This window comes from Myxocyprinus asiaticus, chromosome 12, assembly GCF_019703515.2.
Source record: "Myxocyprinus asiaticus isolate MX2 ecotype Aquarium Trade chromosome 12, UBuf_Myxa_2, whole genome shotgun sequence".
Lineage (NCBI taxonomy): Eukaryota > Metazoa > Chordata > Actinopteri > Cypriniformes > Catostomidae > Myxocyprinus > Myxocyprinus asiaticus.
In genome coordinates, this window is record NC_059355.1 from 7194499 (window position 1) to 7217749 (window position 23251).

The 23251-nt window shown below is 39.7% G+C and overlaps 1 protein-coding gene across 1 annotated transcript in view; it reads left to right on the plus strand.

Annotated features, from left to right (window-relative positions):
* LOC127449074 (myosin-9-like) overlaps nt 1–23251 on the plus strand; it is a 42461-nt gene that overhangs the window by 8863 nt on the left and 10347 nt on the right. Inside the window, exons 2-32 of the mRNA XM_051712219.1 lie at nt 1154–1485; nt 2188–2344; nt 2502–2529; nt 3064–3157; nt 5923–5943; nt 6387–6479; nt 6563–6626; nt 6757–6855; nt 6996–7139; nt 7941–8036; nt 9011–9282; nt 9400–9573; nt 9665–9838; nt 9938–10052; nt 10994–11184; nt 11286–11407; nt 11563–11632; nt 11749–11909; nt 12173–12281; nt 13172–13303; nt 13416–13622; nt 14565–14702; nt 15236–15359; nt 15622–15793; nt 16077–16289; nt 16678–16822; nt 17052–17258; nt 18365–18469; nt 18557–18709; nt 19084–19332; nt 19440–19652. Coding sequence (XP_051568179.1) covers nt 1159–1485; nt 2188–2344; nt 2502–2529; nt 3064–3157; nt 5923–5943; nt 6387–6479; nt 6563–6626; nt 6757–6855; nt 6996–7139; nt 7941–8036; nt 9011–9282; nt 9400–9573; nt 9665–9838; nt 9938–10052; nt 10994–11184; nt 11286–11407; nt 11563–11632; nt 11749–11909; nt 12173–12281; nt 13172–13303; nt 13416–13622; nt 14565–14702; nt 15236–15359; nt 15622–15793; nt 16077–16289; nt 16678–16822; nt 17052–17258; nt 18365–18469; nt 18557–18709; nt 19084–19332; nt 19440–19652 — 4569 coding nt within the window. The 5' untranslated portion in view covers nt 1154–1158. The remainder of the gene's footprint in view (nt 1–1153; nt 1486–2187; nt 2345–2501; nt 2530–3063; nt 3158–5922; nt 5944–6386; nt 6480–6562; nt 6627–6756; nt 6856–6995; nt 7140–7940; nt 8037–9010; nt 9283–9399; nt 9574–9664; nt 9839–9937; nt 10053–10993; nt 11185–11285; nt 11408–11562; nt 11633–11748; nt 11910–12172; nt 12282–13171; nt 13304–13415; nt 13623–14564; nt 14703–15235; nt 15360–15621; nt 15794–16076; nt 16290–16677; nt 16823–17051; nt 17259–18364; nt 18470–18556; nt 18710–19083; nt 19333–19439; nt 19653–23251) is intronic.

Genomic DNA, 23251 nt, shown 5'->3' on the forward strand with positions numbered 1-23251 from the left:
TCAGCTCTGTAGGGCCATACAATGCAAGTGAATGGGTGCCAAAATTTTGGTGCTCCAAAAAGCACAAAGACATCAAAAGTAATCCATACATCTCCTGTGGTTTAATCCATATCTTCCTGAAGTGATCTGATAGGTGTGGGTGAGAAACGGATCAGTATTCATATGCTTTTGTTAGAAATTCTTCTCCCTGCCCAGTAGGGGGCGATGAACACACAATGTGAATCGCGAAAAACGCAAGAATAATGTTAAAGTGGAAATTGACTGACCAGGGAGGAGAATTTATAGTAAAAATGCACACATTGATCCGTTTCTCACCCACACCTGTTATATCATCTCTGAAAACATTGATTTAACCACTGGAGTCTTATGGATTACTTTTATGCTGACTTGTTATTTTTGGAGCTTCAAAATTGGCTCCCGTTCACATGCATTGAATGGACCAACAGAGATATTCTTCAAAAATTTAGAAAATTTGATTTCAGCAGATGAAAAAGTTATACACCTCTGGGATGGCATAAGGGTGAACAAATGAGAGAATTTTCATTTTTGGGTGAACTATTCTTTTAAGTGCCTGAAATTGTACCAGTCCGATTTTTGTTAAGGCGGACTTAAAGACTTTTGTGTGTGTGGTTATTTATTTTTAGTTCTTATTTAACCCTACTTATTTGACAGCCATCCTTCAAATATTCAGTTGCACATTCTGTCATGTATACTCTTAGAAAAATGGTACTATTTAAGGTATGACAGCATCACTGGGATGGTACCCTTTTTTTAAGATTTTCCACGTGCCCCCCTCCCCTAGAATCTTCTGTCACCCTTTTCCTGGTCTGATGAAGAGACAAACACTTGCCAAACCTAAAGATCAAAATGCCCCAACCAAAGAGCACATTAGTACTAGCCCTGCCTTTTAGGGTACAATTATGTACCCAAAATAAGAAAATGAAAAAGATCCCCTTGATTTATCCACCCCGATGACGGCCGAGTGTCTACAGGAGTGTGGAACTTAAGTTGTCTTTTTTTTTTTTTTTTTTTTTAAGTTGAGAATCTTAGAAACTACTCCTATTACTGGAGTCCTATGATATTTTAATCTTCAAATGGGGATGTTTAAAGTCTGAAACAAACCCAACCACATGCTTTTCTCTTCTCCTTGTAGCCAGAATGTCAGATGCAGAGAAGTTCCTCTATGCCGACCGCAACACTATCAATGACCCTTTGGCTCAGGCTGACTGGGCCTCTAAGAAGCTGGTGTGGGTTCCCTCAGAGAAGCTTGGCTTTGAGGCTGGCTCCATCAAAGAGGAGACTGGAGATGAGTGTCTGGTGGAGCTTGCTGACTCTGGGAAGAAGATCAAGGTGAACAAGGATGATATCCAGAAGATGAACCCTCCCAAATTCAGCAAGGTGGAGGATATGGCAGAGCTCACCTGCCTGAATGAAGCTTCGGTTCTGCACAACCTGAGGGAGAGATACTACTCGGGACTCATCTATGTAAGTATTTCTGAAATGGGTTCATTTTAATTGTGGTATTGCAATTCAGAGAATAAATGGGCATGCTGGGTGTAACATTTAAAATATAGCTGTCAACCTGTGTCATAGGATGCATCATGGTGCAAGCTGAATATTTGAGAATGTTAATGCAGGAATGTGGGGGAAACAAATTTTTGTATGACCTTATAGTTTCAATGCAAAAATACAAACATTTAATGACCTGAGTTTCATTGAACCAGAAGCATCTAGCACAAAAATTTGTCCTTGGCTCTGTTCCAAATCCTAGTGAGCTACCGCACTGCAGTACTTAAGGGGCAGTTCACCCAGAATGTGCATCCATCTGCGCTGTAACTATTATTTTATGTAAGAGACGTCTTTTACCATTTGCGCATCATTTTTAAGACGCTGTGTGAATGTAAAAGAACTTCAACTTTTAGAGACATGTCTCTTCTCTGCATTTTGTTCCATACGTTGTTCTGTCAAGCTTTTTTTTTTTTTAGTTTTATTAACGCAAGTGAGTTTTGTCTGAACAGCCCCTAAGGCCATCATAGAACCTCGGAGTCTTATTTGGAACACTCCAACACTGTTTATTCCAATAGAGTTATTGCCTCCTGTAGGCAGCTCACTAGATTTTGGAATAGCATTGGTCAACAGGCTTTTAAAAAAAACACAGTACTTTTCATTGCAAAATCATTGTTGCAGACATACTCTGGCCTCTTCTGTGTGGTGATAAACCCCTACAAGTATTTGCCTATCTACACTGAGGAAATTGTAGAGATGTACAAGGGCAAAAAGAGGCACGAAATGCCCCCTCATATCTACGCCATTACAGACACGGCTTACAGGAGCATGATGCAGGGTGAGAACTGTAAAGTATTACACTGCATGACATTACATTCAGATATTTGATTTGGTATAGTGCCAAAATGGCACTTGCTTCATTTTTTGCTTGCTGGCTGGTTGCTACGACTTCATACAAGAGATTACAATGCTAATTCCTTTTTCTTTCTCTTTAGATCGAGAGGATCAGTCCATATTGTGCACGTAAGCTCGACTTGGCTCTCAAAAAATACCAGTTCCAAAATGGCCACATTTTAAAGGAATAATTCACCCAAAAATATATATTTCTGTCTTTTATTTCCTCTCTTATGTCTTTTCCAAACCCATATGACTTTATGCGAAACGCAACAGAGGAATTTTTAATGAATATCTCAGGCCGTCGATGGTGTCTCACTTTAAGCTTAAATGACTCAAGTATCATAAAAGTAGTCTGTGTAGCTCATGTGTCACATTGTCTTGTAAAGGCATACGTTTTCGGTGAGAAACAAACTGAAATGCAAGTAATTTTTCAGTAAAAATCTTGCCGTCCATTTGCGTGTGCATTAGAGCAGCTTGTTCAAAGTGACGCATGTTCATGCAAGAATGTTGTTTTAAGGCACTATACGCCGCTTTTAAAAGACGGACCATGGTATTCGTTATAAGCATCTCCTTTTGTATTTCTCGTAGTCATATGGGTTTGGAACGGTAGAGGTGAATTAAAGTATTTTTGGGTGACAACTTGTAATTTTATTTCTTCAGAGGTGAATCAGGAGCTGGAAAGACCGAAAACACCAAGAAAGTAATTCAGTACCTTGCACACGTAGCATCATCCTTTAAAACAAAGAAAGATCAAGTGAGTATCAGAGTCTTGAGTTGTGTGCTCATGTTGGTGTAGGGTTGAATTGAGCCCTGATCTCTCCACTTTCCTGTCTACCTCTACTGTCCTATAGATGTAACTCTTAGTCACACCCACTTTTAATTGCAACCATTTAATCTTCGTCCTTATGCAAAATGTTTTGTTGAAATTTAGTCTTCCCATTTTTCATCTTTTTAGCGAGGTTTTTTAAAAAAAAAATGTTTTTACATCTTACATTTCTATCAAAAGTCTTCCTTTTTCTCCATGGGTTTAAAATGTTTTATTATTAAAGGGGTAGTTCCCCCAAAAATAAATTCTTATCATTTACTCATGCCATCCCAGACATATATGACTTTCATCTGCTGAACATCAATGAAGATTTTAGAAGAATATCTCAACTCTTTTGTTCCATACAATGCAAGTGAATGGGTGCCAAAATGTTGAAGCTCCAAAAATCACAAGTCCGTATAAAAGTAATCCATAAGTGGTTAAATCAATATCTTCAGAAGCGATATGATTGGTGTGGGTGAGAAAAAGATCACTTTCACATTTTTCTTGTGTTTTTGGTGATTCACATTCTTCGTGCTTGTCGCCGCTTCCTGGGCAGGGAGAAGAATTTCAAACAAAAAAATAACGTAAAAGTCGGCATGAAATTAAAATTCGCCCTATGTTTTCTAAATGCATGTTGTTGATTTTTTATTGTGAACTATTCATCCATGCATATGTTTTATTAAATTTGACCTCGTAATCTTTAATCAATTTCATAACTCGATCTTCCAGTGATACGACAGGCTTCTCTCTGGTGACGTATGCAGGACTTCTCCAATCATTTAGTCCACTTAAACCCTGCCCCTTTCTTAACACCACAACCTTGCACAGTGTTGAACGAAGCATCAATTGCATGTTGGTGAAGATGGCAAGGTGTATTTTCCTTCAAAACTATCGTTCCTTAACCCAAACTTCTTGGTTACGGGTCAGGTGGCTTGAATTTACATTTCTAATGAGGAGGAATAACGGTGAATTTGCGGTTGTTTGAGACATTTCACGCCTGAATTGCTAAGGTGATCGCTAATGAATTCAATGCTTAGGATGCCTCTGGAGTTTATTTATATTTTTGAATGAAGTTATCTTGATGCACAGCACGGCATGTTTTTTTTCCCCCCCCTTTATATTTAGTGTATTGTGATTCAAAACATTAAAATATGGTTCTTTTACTCCTTTTTCAACGGCTACAGCCTCTTCATAAGCAAAGACCGCAACATGCTCATGCGTTTGCACTTGATCATAAGTGTTGATCCCTGCTCAATTTCACCGTTAACCGGTTCTGACTCGAGCAGCACGGTGGTAGGTGTGTGTGTGTGTGTGTGTGTGTGTGTGTGTGTGTTCGCTGCAAACTCGCATTCACATCTGCCTCCATTCCGCTATGCAACGCCCATATTTTCACAATCCAATCAATAACCAATGGATAAACTCAAAACTCGCTTTTTCTTGTTCCATAAGCTGTTTCACACAAATACGTAACAATACGGAAGTGAAGTCAGTCGCAACTTCCGTTTCATGCCGACTTTATATATTGGCAATTTAAAGGTAAATCTAGTAACCATTTTTGGTGGGAGAAATGTATTTAAACCAAACCAACGTGGAATGTCTGACATATACAACCATACAAAGAGTGAAATTAATATGAAATAAAATCTGATCAAATTACGGCTGTTGTCTACAAAAACAAACATCAAATACAAAGTAATTATAAATGATGTCCAATATATCATAACACAAACCTAATGCTCTACTGTCACAGGCAATTATTTTGAATTGTTGAGAGCGTTTCCTTGATGTTCACCATTGTCTGCAGATTTTGATAATTTGTCTTTCCTTCAAAAACCATTTCATATTGGCTTCACATCAGAGCCAACACAGAGGGTCACTATAGTGTCTGCAGAACCACTAAATGCATTACTATGTAGGCATAAAATATGGATTTAAAAAAGCAGAGGATATTTTTTGCATATTTTTAAATATCTGGGGCATTGGGGCCTGGGTAAAATACGCTGGCTACCAACCCATGGAATTCGCTAGTTCGGATCCCAGGGCGTGCTGAGTGACTCCAGCCAGGTCTCCTAAGCAACCAAATTGGCCCTGTTGCTAGGGAGGGTAGAGTCACATGGGGTAACCTCCTCGTGGTCGCCATAATGTGGTTCGTTCTCGGTCGGGCGCGTGGTGAGTTGGGCGTGGTTGCCGTGGTGGATGGCGTGAAGCCTCCACACGCACCGTCTCTGTGGCAACGTGCTCGAACCACATAAGATGCGCGGGTTGACTGTCTCTGATGCGGAGGCAACTGGGATTCGTCCTCCGCCACCTGGACTGAGGCAACCAAGAGGATTTAAAGCACTTTGGGAATTGGGCATTCCAAATTGGGAGAAAAAAAATAAAAATATCTGGGGCATTTATGCCCCAAACTCTGGTTAGTTTCTGACCCTAGTTTGAGACTACTGTCATTTGGACCATTTGAAGTTGGAATTCTGTAGTTTTCACATTCCTGTATCAAGTCTAGACCTGTTCTCAAGTGGATCTCTAATGACGATGTGTGAGTATCTGCAATTTTTGCCAAGGTGAATAATGCATCAAGGCATTGTAAAGACACAACAAGCCTCATGTTGTTGAATGTTATGCCATATGGATACCAGGTTGAGCATGTTCCAAGTTTGAGTCCCAATTTATATTTGTGCCAATATTTGTTTTTTCCTTTTTTCATTCTCCAGAGCAGCATCACTCTGTCACATGTGAGTTTTACCCCTGCCAAATTTCTCTCTCTGTCCCACCATATCTTTCTCCACTTTTGTTTAACTGTATAAACACCCCCTTTCCTGGTCATGTTACCCTCTGCATGCTTAATTATATGGTTTTATGTTGCTACATCTACTAACTGCTTCAGCCAATATAAATTCTAACATTCGTGTGGCACAGATCTTATTGCACAGATGGTTTTCCAAGCATTATAAATGCATTGGAAGAACGTACTCAATTTGCAACTGCTGCAAAAAATGCGCAAATTCTCAAAGCTTTTCATTGGCAAATTCGTAACCTGGGTCTTTACTGATGTTTCTGGAGACTTCGTTCAAGATTTTTGAAGTAACACCATCACTAATGCTTTTTGGTTGATGCAGTTGTGAATTGTATCTTACCCTGTTCATTCCCCCTTTTCAATTGAAATTCTATTTGCTAGGGTGAGTTGGAGAAACAGTTGCTCCAGGCTAACCCAATTCTGGAGGCCTTCGGCAATGCCAAAACAGTCAAGAACGACAATTCCTCTCGATTTGTAAGCACTCACTGACAAAAATCCTCTTCACTTCTTAGATCCCACTTAGCCTCAACACAAATCAATAAGTTTTTCTTTCACAGGGAAAGTTTATCAGGATCAACTTTGATGTCAATGGTTACATTGTTGGAGCCAACATTGAGACCTGTATCCTTTTTATTGACTGAAAAGACACTTGAGAAATTTTAAATGTGTTGTTGGCTTGTTAATATTTTAAAGCTCTGATGCAGAAGGGCAACATGCTGACTTTGTTAATCCTTTAACAAGCAACTTTAAGATCTGTTGGAGAAGTCTCGTGCGATCAGACAGGCCAAAGATGAGAGGACCTTCCATCTTTTCTATTACTTGCTCTCAGGATCAGGAGACAAGCTGCGCAGTGAGCACCCCCTTAAATATTCGAACCAACCCCCCCCCCCCCCCCCCCCACACACACACAAAAAACAATTTCGCCAAACTCACTTTGTCATTATATTGCCATTTTTAACTCTTATGCAAAAATGTGTCATGTTTGTTCAGATGAGCTTTGCCTAGAGGACTACAGTAAGTACCGTTTCCTTTCAAATGGAAACGTGACCATTCCTGGTCAACAGGATAAAGAAATGTTTGCAGAAACCATAGATTCCTTCAGGATTATGAGCATCCCTGAGGACGAGCAGACAGGTATAGAGACTTGCTTTCATCTGTAATTATTCTAAAATGCATGTAATCGCTAATGTGTCATGGGTTTGAGTAAAGTTTGCCAGTTTCTCAGGTTAAAGTTGTGGCTTTCATGTGTTTGTTTTAAGGCCGAAATGCAGACGCTTCTAGCTACGCAAGTTAGATTTAAGTGCTCTTTTGCATTCCAAAATGTGTCAGACCGCAATTCATACGTTGCCACAATGGGTGCTAAAGCGAGATTAGCATGAACTGTCTGCTTGACCGCTTCTACGTTGTCTTTTGAGAATTACTGTCATGGTGGTGCATCAGTTTGAAAAGAATATAGCTGAGTAATTAAGTTAGTCAATATATTTATAGCAACTTGCCAAAATAAGAACACTGTTTACAGTTTATACAGAATACATTTTAATGGCACATACGTTTGAAGCTAACTCTATCGCCCCCTTGAGTACTGAGGTTTGTTCCCGCCACAGTAACACAAGAACACATGTTAAGAATGTTCAGCCAGACTGCGTGTGCACGTACTTGGAGTATGTTTCGACCTTTAGTTTTATTGACTGAATTAGAAGTTTAGGGTTTTTATTTTGAGGTGTGGTCTGTTGAGGTGTAACACCTTGTCTGTTGTCGGTAGATAATGGCATGACATTGTTGCTCGTCTGATGGTGGATAGCCCCACCCACAGTGAGATCTCATTGGTCAAATCCCGCTCCACATATTTGATGTTTAATGTAATGTGTGTTTTGTGATTAAGTTGTTCCTGGTTAGGACACTGTGTAAGGTGTGTTCTTTACTAATGTGTCTCAGGTCTGTTGAAAGTGGTGTCTGCAGTGTTACAGCTTGGAAATATGAGTTTTAAAAAGGAACGCAACTCGGACCAGGCATCCATGCCCGATGACACAGGTCTCACTTTCTTCATTAACTTACAAAGTGGTTTAATCAATTTCATTGCCGCTTTTATATTCTGGCAATTATCACACTGGGCCTCATTCACTAATAAATGCGTACACAATTTATGTGCACGGAAAATATTCTCAAGGCAAATTTCCTACAGATTTGTAACGGGTGTGTATTCGCACACATTTGATCTGACACCGTAAATAAAACTGTTAAATTTATGGTAAAATATCGTCAACTGTGGTTGCCAGAAATCGAGCCAGAAAAAAATGTACCTCCTCTCCAGCATTACGGGATGTCATTTTGTTGCCTTTTATATTTTACATTTAACTTTTACGGTACCTTTTATTTTATTAAATGTTATAAATTTAAAGCATAAACATGCATTGTCTTCTAATGTTGATGAATCCAGAGTATTCTGAATGGAGCACGTCTCCACAGTTAGTAATTTGCATAAAACATGCCTGAATGCTCTCCATTTTAAGCAAGATCTTCAAGTAAAGCCAAGTGTCATTTTCAAAATCAGCTGAAGCGCATTAAACCCCTTTTACGTGGGCATGGACTATGTGTGTTCTGCTGCAGATTGAGCTATGATGCGCTTTTTTTTTTTTTTTTTTTTTTTTTTTTTAAATTGCTTAATCTTACTGTAGGATCACTTCAATTTCTATTAATGTATAAAAAAACACTGGCTTAACACATTCAATGTTTTTAATGCTTCGGTAGTTTGACTGTAGCTTGCATGTGTGTGTTCAGATGGTTCTAAATATACATTTCTTAAAATCGTGAATTTGTGCCAACTTATTACTGCGCGATTAGGGAATGAGGCTCATTGTTTTGTTGCCCATTTGGTTTTCATCTTAAATAGTGAGCTAACAGGTTAGACTGATCGTTTTCTCAAAATCCTTGTTAAAATGTTTAAAACCATGCTTTGCATATGTTTGATTAAACCAGCCCTAATTGTCCAACTTCTCTCTTATTAGCTGCCCAGAAGGTGTGCCACCTCTTGGGCATGAACGTGACAGATTTTACACGTGCCATTCTCACCCCACGCATCAAAGTGGGCCGTGATTACGTTCAAAAGGCTCAGACTCAGGAACAAGCAGAGTTTGCTGTGGAGGCTCTGGCCAAAGCCACATATGAGAGACTGTTCCGCTGGCTGGTTATGCGCATCAACAAAGCTCTAGACAAGACCAAGCGTCAGGGAGCTTCTTTCATCGGAATCCTGGATATCGCTGGGTTTGAGATCTTTGAGGTGTGGACATTGTTGGAAAGCATTTTGATCAAGATTAATCTTCCAGGCATCTCAATTAAGGAAAAATATAATTTCTGATGGACCTTTTTACTGATATCCCACTTTTTCTCTCTGCAGTTGAACTCATTTGAGCAGCTCTGCATCAACTACACCAATGAGAAGCTTCAGCAGCTGTTCAACCACACCATGTTCATCCTGGAGCAGGAGGAGTACCAGCGTGAAGGCATCGAGTGGAACTTCATCGACTTTGGCCTTGACTTGCAGCCCTGTATTGAACTGATTGAGAAGCCTGTGGGTTTATTCTTTCCCCTCTAAACTTTGAACAAATTATTCTACAATCACTTGTGACATTGGCAAGCTCATGTCTCATTTCTTTTCTCAGACTGGTCCTCCAGGCATCCTAGCTCTTTTGGATGAAGAGTGCTGGTTCCCCAAAGCCACTGATAAGTCATTTGTGGAGAAAGTTGTCCAGGAACTGAGAAACAACCCCAAATTTCAAAAACCCAAGAAGCTCAAAGATGATGCTGATTTCTGTGTTATTCACTATGCTGGAAAAGTGAGAGCTCTTATGAAGCTTTGTGGAGACACCATAGTTAATTAACCCTTCTGGGCATGATTTAAGTGTCTCATTCCCCTGTTTTGTTGTCCATTGTAGGTCGATTACAAGGCCAATGAATGGCTAATGAAAAACATGGATCCTCTGAATGATAACGTGGCCACTCTGCTCAACCAGTCAGTAGACAAGTTTGTGTCTGAGCTCTGGAAAGATGGTACGAGACCATGAAGGCGATTTTAACTTACAGATTTAGGGATGTGCTATTAGTTTGATCAAGATTGTGGATGGCACTCATGATTTTGACGACAATCCACCTGCTACATTGAGCTTTTGTGTGTCAGGCTTTTAGGTCGTCATAGAGCAAAATGAGTCTCTTTCTGCCAGTGTTTATTATGCAGGTGGTCTGCTACTGTTCATACTGTACACTAAAAGACTCCACAGTTCAGCATGAAAATTCTTCAGTGAGTTTTTCAGATTCAATACAAGTTCATCTTAATCGACAGCATTTGTGGCATGTTGATTGCGATTTTTAAATTTTTAACTCGTGCCTCTTTTATTATGAGGGATATCACATGTGGACCAAGGCACTTAAAATGGAAGTAAACGGGGCCTAGTCTAGTGTGATTTATATGTTTCAACTTTGTCATGATAACGTAACACTGGAAAACGCTGTGTTCCCAGTTACTTTCGCATGATGTCCGCAAAAGGATGCCAAAAAGTTTATGTAACTTACTAGTTTGCCAGACCATTTTCTTAAATCAGCAAAAGAACAAACTTGGTGCATTGTCTCATTGTTCGATTACGTTCATGATGTTGGGCGATGGAGAAAAAAAGAGCCATCTGTATGTCTTTACCTGACACCAAGTGTATAACACACCTTAATGTTAATGTACTGATGTTGCCCGAAAGAACTAATGTCCGTGACAAATAATTAGACATCATATCCTGTCCATTGCGGTGTCCGCAGCTTTACTGTAACACTGATCTTTGCGTTTTAAAAAGAAATAAATACTTGTCCCTCAATTAAGATAAACAACATTATGCAACAAATGTTAAGGTCAACTGATAGCTTGTATTGAACTGGAACATTCCTTTTATAAACTCTTGTTGGTTTCCTGCACCATATCTTTGGATTTTATCTATTGTCTTCATCAGTGGACAGAATTGTGGGATTGGACAAAGTGGCAGGAATGGCTGAATCCATGCACGGAGCTGTCAAGACCCGTAAGGGCATGTTTCGTACAGTGGGTCAACTTTACAAAGAGCAGCTCACAAATCTGATGACCACCCTCAGGAACACCAACCCCAACTTTGTCCGTTGCATCATCCCCAACCATGAGAAGAAGGTGTGAAGGAATCAAATTTTCTCTTGCTTGCTGACACATTTGTATGGCCTGAAGGCTCATGTGCTGCAAAGGCTTTCTTTTGATGGTTTTTTTTTTTTTAGGCAGGTAAATTGGCACACAACCTGGTTCTAGATCAACTAAGGTGTAACGGAGTTCTAGAAGGAATTCGGATCTGTAGACAAGGGTTCCCCAACCGCATTATCTTCCAGGAGTTCAGACAAAGGTGTGTGTTTTTACAGCCGGATGAAGTTAAAATGTTTTATTGCATGAATGGCACATTTAACTTGCTATTTAGATGGACATGATTTAGTTTGTTGGCCCCTTTATCTGCCCTAGTACTTCTAGCCTTTACATGCTTTTGCCCCAATGTACTTTCAGATATGAGATCCTCACACCAAATGCAATCCCCAAGGGCTTTATGGATGGAAAGCAGGCCTGTGTCCTCATGGTAACAGACGATGCACTTTTATGCAATTCATCAGTTTGTAACATTCTGTTTAAAGTGTTAACGTTTTAATGTCTCGCACATGTAGATCAAGTGCATATAACATTTTTGTCTCTCAGATCAAGGCCCTGGAACTGGATTCTAACTTGTACCGTATAGGTCAGAGTAAGGTGTTCTTTAGGGCTGGAGTTCTTGCCCACCTAGAGGAAGAGAGAGATATGAAGATCACTAACGTAATCCTCACCTTCCAGGCCTGGTGTAGAGGCTATGTTGCTAGGAGGTAGAGAATTTTAACATTTTATAGATTGCTTTCCCAGGACCTTGCAGCTATTGGGATTTGAGAACTGCCAGACCAAATAATGATCTGTGTTTGCAACCTTTTAATAACTTTTGACTGAATTTTCTGCTAGACTACAAATTATCGATTGTCATAGACAACAGATGATTGAAGATTTCTGTACCATACAAAATCCTAATGAGGTGTTAAATGAACAGGGCTGCTTGCCTTTTTTTTTTTTTTTTTTTTTTTTTTTTTTTACATAGAGCCTTTGCCAAGAGACAGCAGCAGCTGACGGCCATGAGGGTAATCCAGCGAAACTGTGCGGCCTACTTGAAATTGAGGAACTGGCAGTGGTGGAGACTCTTTACTAAGGTACCCATCCAACAATTAATTGAATACACCTCTACTCTGAACATGTTTTCAAAAGATTTCAAAGTCTTATATATTACACACACACACACCCCTTTTTTTGGGTACACAAGGAGTTTATTCAAGGAGCCAGAGAAATATTTTAAAACCTTTTTTTACACAACTTAATTATTTGAAGTCAATTTTTTTTTTGCAGACAATTTGAAGTAAAAATTGTTTTTTAAATGTATGAAAAATAAACATGGTCACACATTTTACATTTCTACGCACTCCAATATATATATATATATATATATATATATATTTTTTTAATTTCTCATCTGTCAACCTTGCCAATGACAAACACTTTCTCTAGGTTAATACACATTTATGAATGATGTTTGTCAGAGGTCTATCAGAGATCTGAAAACGCTGGGTGCTTCACATATTGTATCCTCATTTCTTCGCTCCTCCATCTTTGAGCCCGTGACATGGAAACCACAAGGACAGAGGATGAAAAAAGCTTACTGAGAACACTTGAGCAAGGAAGCACAGGAGCTTCCTATGCAGAGGAATTGTGGTGGGAGCACCTGACTCGCGCTTAAATTCTCTCCCCCTTCACATCTGACAAGTTAATTCATGTTTCACCTTTGCAGTTTACATAAACCATAATTAACATACTTCAACAGTGCATTTTGAATTATTTCGATTAATTATGAATATATTAAAGTCTCAATGGCAAAAACACGCTCTGAAGACACGCTTGAGTGAACAGAACATTTCGTTTTACAAATCCATTTTCGATTCCTCCTCGTTTCTTAAGAGGGTGGAGCAAGGAAATGTAGAAATGAAACGAGGATGCACAATTTCAGAAATGAGAAGCACCCATTGTGTCTATATATCTGTCTCTGCAGGTGAAGCCTTTGCTACAGGTGACCAGACAGGAAGAGGAAATGGTTGCTAAAGAGGAAGAGTTGGTCAGAATAAAAGAGAGACAGCAGCAGGCTGAAGACCAGCTGAAAGAGTTTGAGACCAAACAACAGCAGGTACAGTAGACATGTCTGTCTCAGCAGATCTATGTGCCTCTACAGCATGTGTCTCTACACCTCTCTGAGATGACTTGGTGTCCATGATCTTACATTTTATTCACCATGATAGTTAAATGCAGAGAAGTTGGCGCTGCAGGAGCAGTTGCAGGCGGAGACGGAGCTGTGTCAAGAGGCTGAAGAGATGAGGGCTCGTCTTGCTGCACGCCAGCAGGAGCTGGAAGAGATCCTGCATGACCTGGAGTCTCGGTTGGAGGAAGAAGAGGAGAGGGTCACGCAGTTTCAGGCAGAGAGGAAGAAGATGCAACAGAACATTGTGGTGAGGAAGGAGAGGCAGGGCCATAACCACCATTGAGGTCAATCAATATGGGTTTTTAATGGTGGATACTTGGTTATTAGTAGACTGTAAATAATCAGTACTGTGCAAAAGTCTTAGGCACATAAGATGTTTCACAAAAGCATTTGTCTTAAGATGGTTATTTATATCTTCAGCTTTAGTGTGTCAATAGGAAATATAAATGTTAGACTACCAAACATTACTTTTCCAAATAGAAAAGATTAGAATAGAAGAACAGGGAGCCCTGCAACAGATGTCATGGCCCCCACAGAGCATCGTGTCAGTCTGAGATTACATAAAGGGACGGAAGCAGTTGAGACAGCCTAAATAGTTGGCGAATTCTCCAAGAAGCTTGGAACATCCTATCTGCCAACAACCAAGAAAAACTGTGTCCAGATGTACCTACTGGTACTGTTTTAAAGGCAAAGGTGGTCACATCAAATATTGATTTAGTTTTTTTTTTTTTTTTTTACTGGACTTTGTTAATTGAAACTATATTTATGGCATTATTTTTGAAGACATGCTCACTATGCAACATTTTTTTTTACAAGTGCCTAAAACTTTTGCACAGTACTGTATCTTTCAATAGTGTATCAGTTCTTTAGAGTGCAGCTGTTGGGTCCTGGAATTAAAAAGACCTTTAATTTTCTCCATAAGTGAATTTATTTTTTAACAACTTATAAACCTTAAAAGACATACCGTGAGCTCTGAGGTTGTTAATGGGTAGTATATGCTGCACTCTATAGAGCTTTTTTGGGTGGTAGATTCATCAAGCATAACTGTTAATTGAGAAATAAGCATAATTCTACACCCAACATGTTGTAATTGTGTTAAGCTGGAATGGAGAAAGGGAGAGTATTGCTACTTTTGAGAATGGCAGCAGTTGGAAATCTGGACTATCAAGAACCTAAAATCTTTTCTCAGGATCTGGAGCAGCAGCTGGATGAGGAGGAAGCTGCCAGACAAAAGCTGCAGTTGGAGAAAGTCACCATGGATTCCAAGCTGAAGAAGATTGAGGAGGACATTATGCTGCTTGATGATCAAAACATCAAACTGGCCAAGGTTGGACAAAAATGAATGATTCTTTTGCAAACCTTACAAAAAAGCCATGGTTTAGCAGATGGCAACAATGAAGTAGCTCCAATTCCATTTTAAATCTGTAAGGTCAGCTATTGTCTCTACCCATGGTGTCTATATAACTTAACCTTCATAAAAATAAATACTATTTATATAGTTAAAGGAATGTTCCAGGTTCAAAACAAGTGAAGCTCAATCGACAGTATTTGTAGCATAATGTTGATTTTACCAAAATACATTTTTCAATCATCCTTTTCTTTAAAGCAAAACTGAGCATTTTAACATTTAAAAAATATGCTTCACATTTCTGCCTAATAAACCCTCCCAAAATTGGCCCCGTTCACTTCCATTGTCTTTTTTTTTTTTTTTTTTTTTTTTGTGTGTGTGTGGTAATCAACATTATGCCACAAATTCTGCCAATTAAGCTAAACTTGTATTCAACTCAAAACATTCCTTTTTTTTTTTAAGTGCTTTTTGTCCTGGTGGTGACAGTTGTGTACTCGTGAATATGTTTAAAGGAGAAAAAGCAACTGGAAGAGCGGATTTCTGATTTCACCACCAACCTTGCTGAAGAGGAGGAGAAATCCAAGAGTTTACAGAAACTCAAGAACAAACATGAGGCCATGATTACAGACCTTGAGGGCAAGTAATGGTCCATCCAGGACCTTGAAATAAGTTTGCAACTTTAATTTTACTTTATAAGATGCAGAAGTGCGCATAGCCCAAATATGGTCCAAGAATTCTGATAACAAATTCTGGACTTGCTGTAATGAAAGCTTAAGACATGTTGCAGGATTTTCTTGGCTCTACCTCTTGTAAGTCTTTGCTGCCTCTTTCCATTTTTTAATTTTTTTTTTTTATTACCTCAACCATAAATTTCCACCCCTCTAATTTTCACTTCCAGATCGTCTACGGAAGGAAGAAAAGCTCAGACAGGAGCTGGAGAAAAACAGGCGAAAGCTGGAGGGCGATTCTACAGAGCTACTCGATCAGATCGCAGAGCTGCAGGCTCAAATCGCTGAGCTCTGCGCTCAACTGGCCAAGAAAGAGGAAGAACTCCAGGCTGCACTGGCGAGGTGAGTGAACCTTTTCTTATTGGCCATAGACCCAAATGAAACCCAAGTCTGTAGAGGGTTATATAAAAATTGCATGGCCAACATACTGTGCTGCCATGAGTATGTGCCCTCAAAGTTTAGCTACTTTATTCCAAGCTATCTCCATCAGATTTAGATTGCAGTATGGTTCAATGGAGGCAAATTGGTCTTGCAACGAAGCCGTGTCCCAAATTGGCCTATTCATTATCCCTTATTCATAAATGTTTTCATCTCTAGCTACTACTATAAACATTTCTGATTGTAGGATTGAAGAGGAGGCTGCACAGAAGAACGCAGCCCAGAAGACCATTCGTGAGCTGGAGGCTCAGATCTCCGAGTTGCAGGAAGATCTGGAGTTGGAGAAAGCTGCTCGAGCTAAAGCAGAGAAACACCGCAGGGACCTGGGAGAGGAGCTGGAGGCTCTGAAGACTGAGCTTGAGGACACCCTGGACTCTACTGCAGCACAGCAAGAACTCAGGTCAGCGTTGAGCAAAACCTAATGGGGGTTGTGCGAAGATGACTTCAGATCAGTTTAAGGGTGGCAATTAATTCTGCAAATCTTAAAGCTAATGTGTCCAAAAAAACAAAAATCATATCTCAGCATAATATGCAGAGCCAACCATAAGCAAACAATTTGTAGGTTGATTTCACCTAAAAGTGTAAAACAAAGCGTTTCTATTTTTGAGCAGCCCATCTAGCCCTACACATCACCATTGGTTTGGAACGGGGCTATCTGTTTGTACCACCAATGTAAGACTAGGAGTTTCCTGGAATCTGTTTAAAAAGATCAAAGACACCGCAAAAAGATAGAAAGGTATTGTGGTATTCTGCATCGCCATCTCCAAAATGCTCCCATCTGTCTGCAGGGCAAAGAGAGAGACTGAAGTTGCTCAGCTGAAGAAGACTCTGGAAGATGAGGCTCGTTCACATGAACAGCTTTTAGTTGAAGTCCGACAAAAACACAGCCAGGCCTTTGAGGAGCTCAATGAACAGCTAGAGCTCGCCAAGAGGGTAAGAAAAGCCTCCCTCTCCTAAAGAATTGTTATTAATGCTCCTACTTAGGAAATGGATATCATGTTCTTTCTAGTTTTTTTTTTTTTATTCTCGCTATATAAAAATGGGAATGTTAACTTGCCAGTAGGAACTGGTCAAATGGCAAAAACACCTGAGTGCATATCCCTTCCATCCACAAAACCTGTGAAGAAAAGTGTTGATTAACACTCCCTGTTGTGTCCCTCAGAATAAGGCGTCTGTGGAAAAAGCTAAACAGGCTTTGGAGAGCGAACGCAATGAGCTTCAGATCGAACTTCAGTCTTTGTCACAAGGTAAAAATGATTCCGAGCACCGCAGAAAGAAAGCAGAATCCCAGCTCCAGGAGCTACAGGTCAAACATGGAGAAAGTGAGAGACAGAAACATGAGCTGGCTGATAAAGTGGCAAAGATGCAGGTATTGAGACCAAAAGGCTCCCGAGTTTTTGGGTGATTCTTGTGAAGCCGGTCAAGAAAAGTCCTGGTTCTAAAACATTGTAAATGGGCCATTAAGGCTCCTTACATTGTAACATTATTTTCATGACTGTTAGGCACATTTTACCCTGCCAATTCTTTTTAACGCAGAGTGAAAAAAGATGGTCATGATTATTACAGCAACATTAAAAAAAAAAATTTGGAATGCCCAATTTCCAACGTGGCTTGTTGTGCATGACACCGCGGAGACTCGCAGCATGTGGAGGCTCATGCTACTCTCCGCGATTCATGCACAGCTTACCTTGTGCCCCATTGAGAGTGAGAACCACTAATCGCTACCACAAGGAGGTTACCTTATGTGACTCTACCCTCCCTAGCAACTCCAGGGGTGGTGGTCAGCATTAATACTCGTTGAGCTACCCAGGCTCCCTTAAAAAAAAAAAAATTGTAATGTTTAAAAGTAGTATCCCTAGTTACTGTCTTTCATTTTTGCAGGGCAGGCAGTTCCCCTCTGGCTAAACGGCATGAAAACAATGCCAGTAGTAGTTATCTATATGTAATACAAGTCTTGTTTCAAGTAAACTGACTTTGGTGGCCAATGTTTAAACAAAGGATTTTGTACAAACTTTAAGTGCACGTAGGTGCTTTGTCCATTTTTATTTGTCTGATTAAGGCTATAGTTGGTATTAATTTATCGTCTATGTATTCTATTATAAGAGTTCATCTTATGACCAAGATGATGCTGCCGGAGTTCAGCGAGGTGTGCCTCGTAGTCTGGCTGGAAGCTTGTTGGTTCATTTCGGTGGGGTCCATCCTAATGAGAATGATCACTGAATTTGTGTCCTGAAAATAATGCCACAATGCAAAAAATCTTAATCTCCTAAATGTAGGCTTAATTTCTTTATGCAAATTAAAATTGCATATTTGCATAATGTTTTTTTTATTTGGGGTTAAATATGACCAGGAAATTCTTTACAGATTTAGTGAGAATTGCCCTTTTAGCACAGTAAGATGACAAATTTACCAGAAAATTGCTACTTTTTCTGGATGTTTGTGTTTTAATTAAAAATGTGTCTCTTCAATATTCAGTTGGAGCTTGATAATCTCCATAGCACCCTGTGCAAGGTGGAGAGCAAATCTATCAAAGCTGCAAAAGATTGTTCCACTGTTGAGTCTCAACTGAAAGACACACAGGTACACATGCATAGACAGTTACTGGGCCTACTGCTCTATACCTCATGATCTCTTTACATTCCTTAGCTTGTTTTACTTTCCGGTTAGGCATTGCTGGAGGAAGAGACCAGGCAGAAGCTTGCACTTTCCACTCGCCTTCGCCAGATGGAGGATGAACAGAACAATCTGAAAGAGATGCTGGATGAGGAAGAGGAGGGCAAGAAAAATGTTGAAAAGCAGCTGCTCATCGCTCAAGCTCAGGTGCTAATGCTGATCTTGGAGCAGTTTTTGCTTGAAGTTTTATAAGCTAATATAAACTGAAGGTACTGGCCAGATATCAGCTCTTGAGTTTGAAGTATAAGGTTTGATGTAGAGTCCGTGACCCTGTTTACACCTGGTATTACTGTCTTGGGTTATCCAGTCACAAGCAGACAAGAGCTAAATACAAGCGTGAACTGGGTACAATGCGTCTTGGAGACTCATTGTGATCCAATTACTCAAACCACCTTAAGAAGTGTTTGAGACCCGTTAAAACCAGGTGTATATGACTAATTGCTTCGTCTGATCACTTGTGATCAAATAACCAGACAGATGTTTTACCTGTTTTTTTTTTTTTTTTTTTTTTTTTTTTACAGTTGGCTGAGATGAAGAAAAAGGTTGAGCTGGAGGCCCAGACAGTGGAGAGTGTGGAGGAAGGGAAGAAGAAACTGCAGAGGGAGTTGGAGAGCATTATGCAGCAGTTTGATGAGAGGAATGCTGGCTACGATAAACTGGAGAAGACCAAGACGCGCCTGCAGCGGGAACTAGATGATGTCCTGATAGACCAGGATCACCTCCGTCAGACTGTTCAGGAGCTGGAACGCAAACAGAAGAAGTTTGACCAGGTAGGTAACTTTTCTTCAAAAGTTTTCAGAGGATGGTTTAGATAATCTGGTTATTTTAAATCTCCTTCCCAGCCTTCTAGGCATTAAAATACCTTGATTTTGTGCAGATGCTGGCAGAGGAGAAGGGTGTTTCTTTGAAGTACGCTGAAGAGAGGGATCGTGCTGAAGCAGAGGCCCGAGAAAAGGAGACTAGAGCCCTGACACTGACCCGAGAGCTGGAGGCTATGACTGACTTGAAGGATGAACTGGAAAGGACCAACAAGCAGCTCAAAGCGGAGATGGAAGACCTAATGTCATCCAAGGATGATGTCGGCAAGAGTGTATGTGATTTACTCAAGCACCCAGTTCAATCAGAATTTGAGACAATATCTCTGTTCCAAAACATAGCAAGCTACTTACCAAGACAGCATTTTAAGGGCACTTCACACCAAACATTTAAAAACATTTTTCCGTGTAAACATGTGCTAGACGAATGTTTTTTTGAAAAGTCGGGGGGGGGGAGAATCAAAATAGTCATACCTCACACTATTAGGTGAAATAGTCCCAAGTTCACACATCTGTTAGCCTATCATCTCACTCACATGTGATATGTCAAGCCAATAGGCTCACATGGCATAAGCGGATACAGTTGAAGTCAGAAGTTAACATGCGCTTAGGTTGAAGTTATTAACACTTTTTTTTTTTTTTTTTTAACCACTCCACAGATTTAATCAGCAAACTATAGTTTTGGCAAGTCATTTAGGACATCTACTTTGTGCATGACACGAGTAATTTTTCCAACAATTGTTTACAGACAGATTGTTTCACGTTTAATTGACTCACAATTCCAGTGGGTCAGAAGTTTACATGCACTTAGTTAACTGTACCTGTAAGCAGCTTGGAAAATTCCAGAAAATGATGTCAAGCCTTTAGACTTAAGGCCTACCTTCAAACTCGGTGCCTCTTTGCTTGACATCAGGGGAAAATCAAAAGAAATCAGCCAAGACCTCAGAAGAAATTGTGGATGTCCACAAGTCTGGTTCATCCTTGGGAGCAATTTCCAAATGCCTGAAGGTACCATGTTCATCTGTACAAACGATAGTACACAAGTATAAACACCATGGGGCCATGCAGCCATCATACTGCTATGGAAGGAGACGCATTCTGTTTCCTAGAGATGAATGTAGTTTTGGTGTGTGAAGTGCAAATCAGTCCCAGAACAACAATGAAGGACCTTGTGGAGATGCTGGAGGAAACAGGTAGACAAGTATCTATAGTCACAGTAAAATGAGTCCTATATCGAAATAATCTGAAAGGCTGCTCAGCAAGGAAGAATCCACTGCTCCAAAACCGCCATAAAGCCAGACTACAGTTTGCAAGTGCACATGGGGACAAAGATCTTTTTGGAGAAATGTCCTCTGGTCTCATGAAACAAAATTTTAACTGTTTGGCCATAATGACCATTTATGTTTGGAGAAAAAAGGGTGAGTCTTGCAAGCTGAAGAACACCATCCCAACCGTGAAGCATGGGGGTGGCAGCATCATGTTGTGGGGGTGCTTTGCTGCAGGAGGGACTGGTGCACTTCACAAAATAGATGGCATCATGATTAAGGAAATTTGAGGATATTGATGCAATCAAATTGTGTACTCTCTCTTTGCCATTACATTTCAATTTGCTCAGTTCGTAAGTACGATGGCAAGTAAGGTTTTCTCTGAAAAAGTGGTTTCTGGGACTTTTTCTTCTTTCAGCTTACATGGTTAGGTCTGCTTTTGGCCATGATGCATAGTGCGTCTAAGTTGTAGCCAAATCAGGCACTGGCACACTTCTATCTTAAGTCTTTTTTTTAAAAAAATTTCTGATTAACACTTTGATTCACACAATTGACAAAGAAAAGCAAAACATATATTCACAGAATCAACATTTAACCCCCGCTACCAAGGTCATTAGTTTAACTAAATCCACACATAGCTAGGCTAAGTTACTAGTTGAATGAGCTCTGGGCTTCTCTGGTCCTGATACACATTGAGTCAGGTCTAGGCTTGTGATGGTATCAAATTTTCACATCATGATATTCGCTGAAGCTTTTATCCACGGTATTGAATTACATTACAAAATGGGTTGAAAGGGGGGCCTGGGTAGCTCGGTGGTAAAATACACTGGCTACCACCCCTGGAGTTTGCTAGTTCAAATCCCAGGGCGTGCCGAGTGACTCCAGCCAGGTCTCCTAAGCAACCAAATTGGCCCGGTTGCTAGGGAGGGTAGAGTCGCATAGGGTAAACTCCTTGTGGTCGTGGTGAGTTGAGCGTGGTTGCCGCAGTGGATGGCGTGAAGCCTACACACACTGTTTCTGTGGCAATGCGCTCAAGCCAAGTGATGAGATGCACGGGTTGACTGTCTCGGACACGGTGGCAAATGGGATTCGTCCACCACCACCCGGACTGAGGCGAATCACTACGTGACCACGAGGACTTCCAATTTGGGAGAAAAAGGAAAAAAAAAGGGTTGAAAACAGCAATAAAGTTTATCTTAAGTTTAATTAGATTTTCAAGCTGGCCTTCAACAGATTACGAAAAACTTTTAAAAGAACCCTAAACGTTAACAAAATTACCATCAACACCATAGATGCATAGCCAAATATAACATTTTGTTGATGTCTTAATATTTAAATGGTTATTATGCCACGGTGCCTCTGATCATTACAGATCAGCACAGACCTTGTTTTGCGGAGGCTAATGTTAAAGTAAGGCTAGACTAATTTTATCAAGCCAGCTACTAGGCTGCAGAAATTTATGCATTCATGCGACAGCCAATGAGAAAAGGCAGCAGGGTTCGTACAAGGCGCTTGAAGTGCTTGCATTTTTCAAATTTAAGTCGTGGAAAACCCTTAAATAGCCATTTTTACCAAGAGGTGCTTAAGTTCTTGAATTATAGAAAATCTTAAATACATTGCTTAAATCATTGAATAAATGAAATGTATTTTCTGAAAAACATGACGACAGCTGTCACGTGGCACTTGTTACTTTTGGCAGTGTTGTACAGAATGGGCCAATCACAATCAATTGTTACTGGAAGATTTAAAAAAATTGATTTTATAGATACTGCTGTGGCAGATTTAACAAGTATGAATCCTTGCAACTATCAGTTTTAATTAAATTGCTCTTTAGAGTGAAGAAATTGAGATGTAAAACATTCTGAGATTTGAATGCAGATCAATGGAGGATTCAGTTTTGAGCCGTCTAGCGCCCCCTTGTTTAAAGACAGCTTTGTGTCTCACAAAATAGGTTATTTCTGACAACATCTGGGTCGATATCAAAAAATGTTGACAAACATGTCCTTGACTTTTTTTTTTTTTTTTTTTTTTTTTTTGTCATAAATGCTTTCAAATAGCAATTTTTTAAAAGGTATCATTCTATAACCTAACCTTTAATGATATGAAATGGCTTGACTCTTGCAAATTTTTTTGTGAAAATATATTTGAAATTGTCAGTTGCCTGAAGAAAAAAAAAAGATCCTTGTCCCCTTCATCTGGTACACCACTTCTATGACATGTTATTTATGTATTTATTTTGAACTTATTTTTAATTCAAGCATTAGTGCAAGGCTGAACAAGTGTACAAAATCTAAACAAATTTATTATTAATAGTTTGGATCCCTTAATTTCATGGCATTGGTGTAATGTTGAAACATTTAAGAAAAAAAAAAAACTATAATGCAAAAAGTTGTAAAAAAAATAATTAAGGTCAAAGTTCAGAGCCTGCTTAAATATGCATACTTTAACATGTAGGGAAAAATCACTAAAGTTTTAACATTTTAACTAATATTTTCAGACCTATTTTGTTGTACCCCTTTGAACCCTCAGTATGTGGTGTTGTAATCCATTTAACCCTCATCAGTGTTCACTTCATTTGTGAAACAATTAAATAAGAGGGAACAACAGTC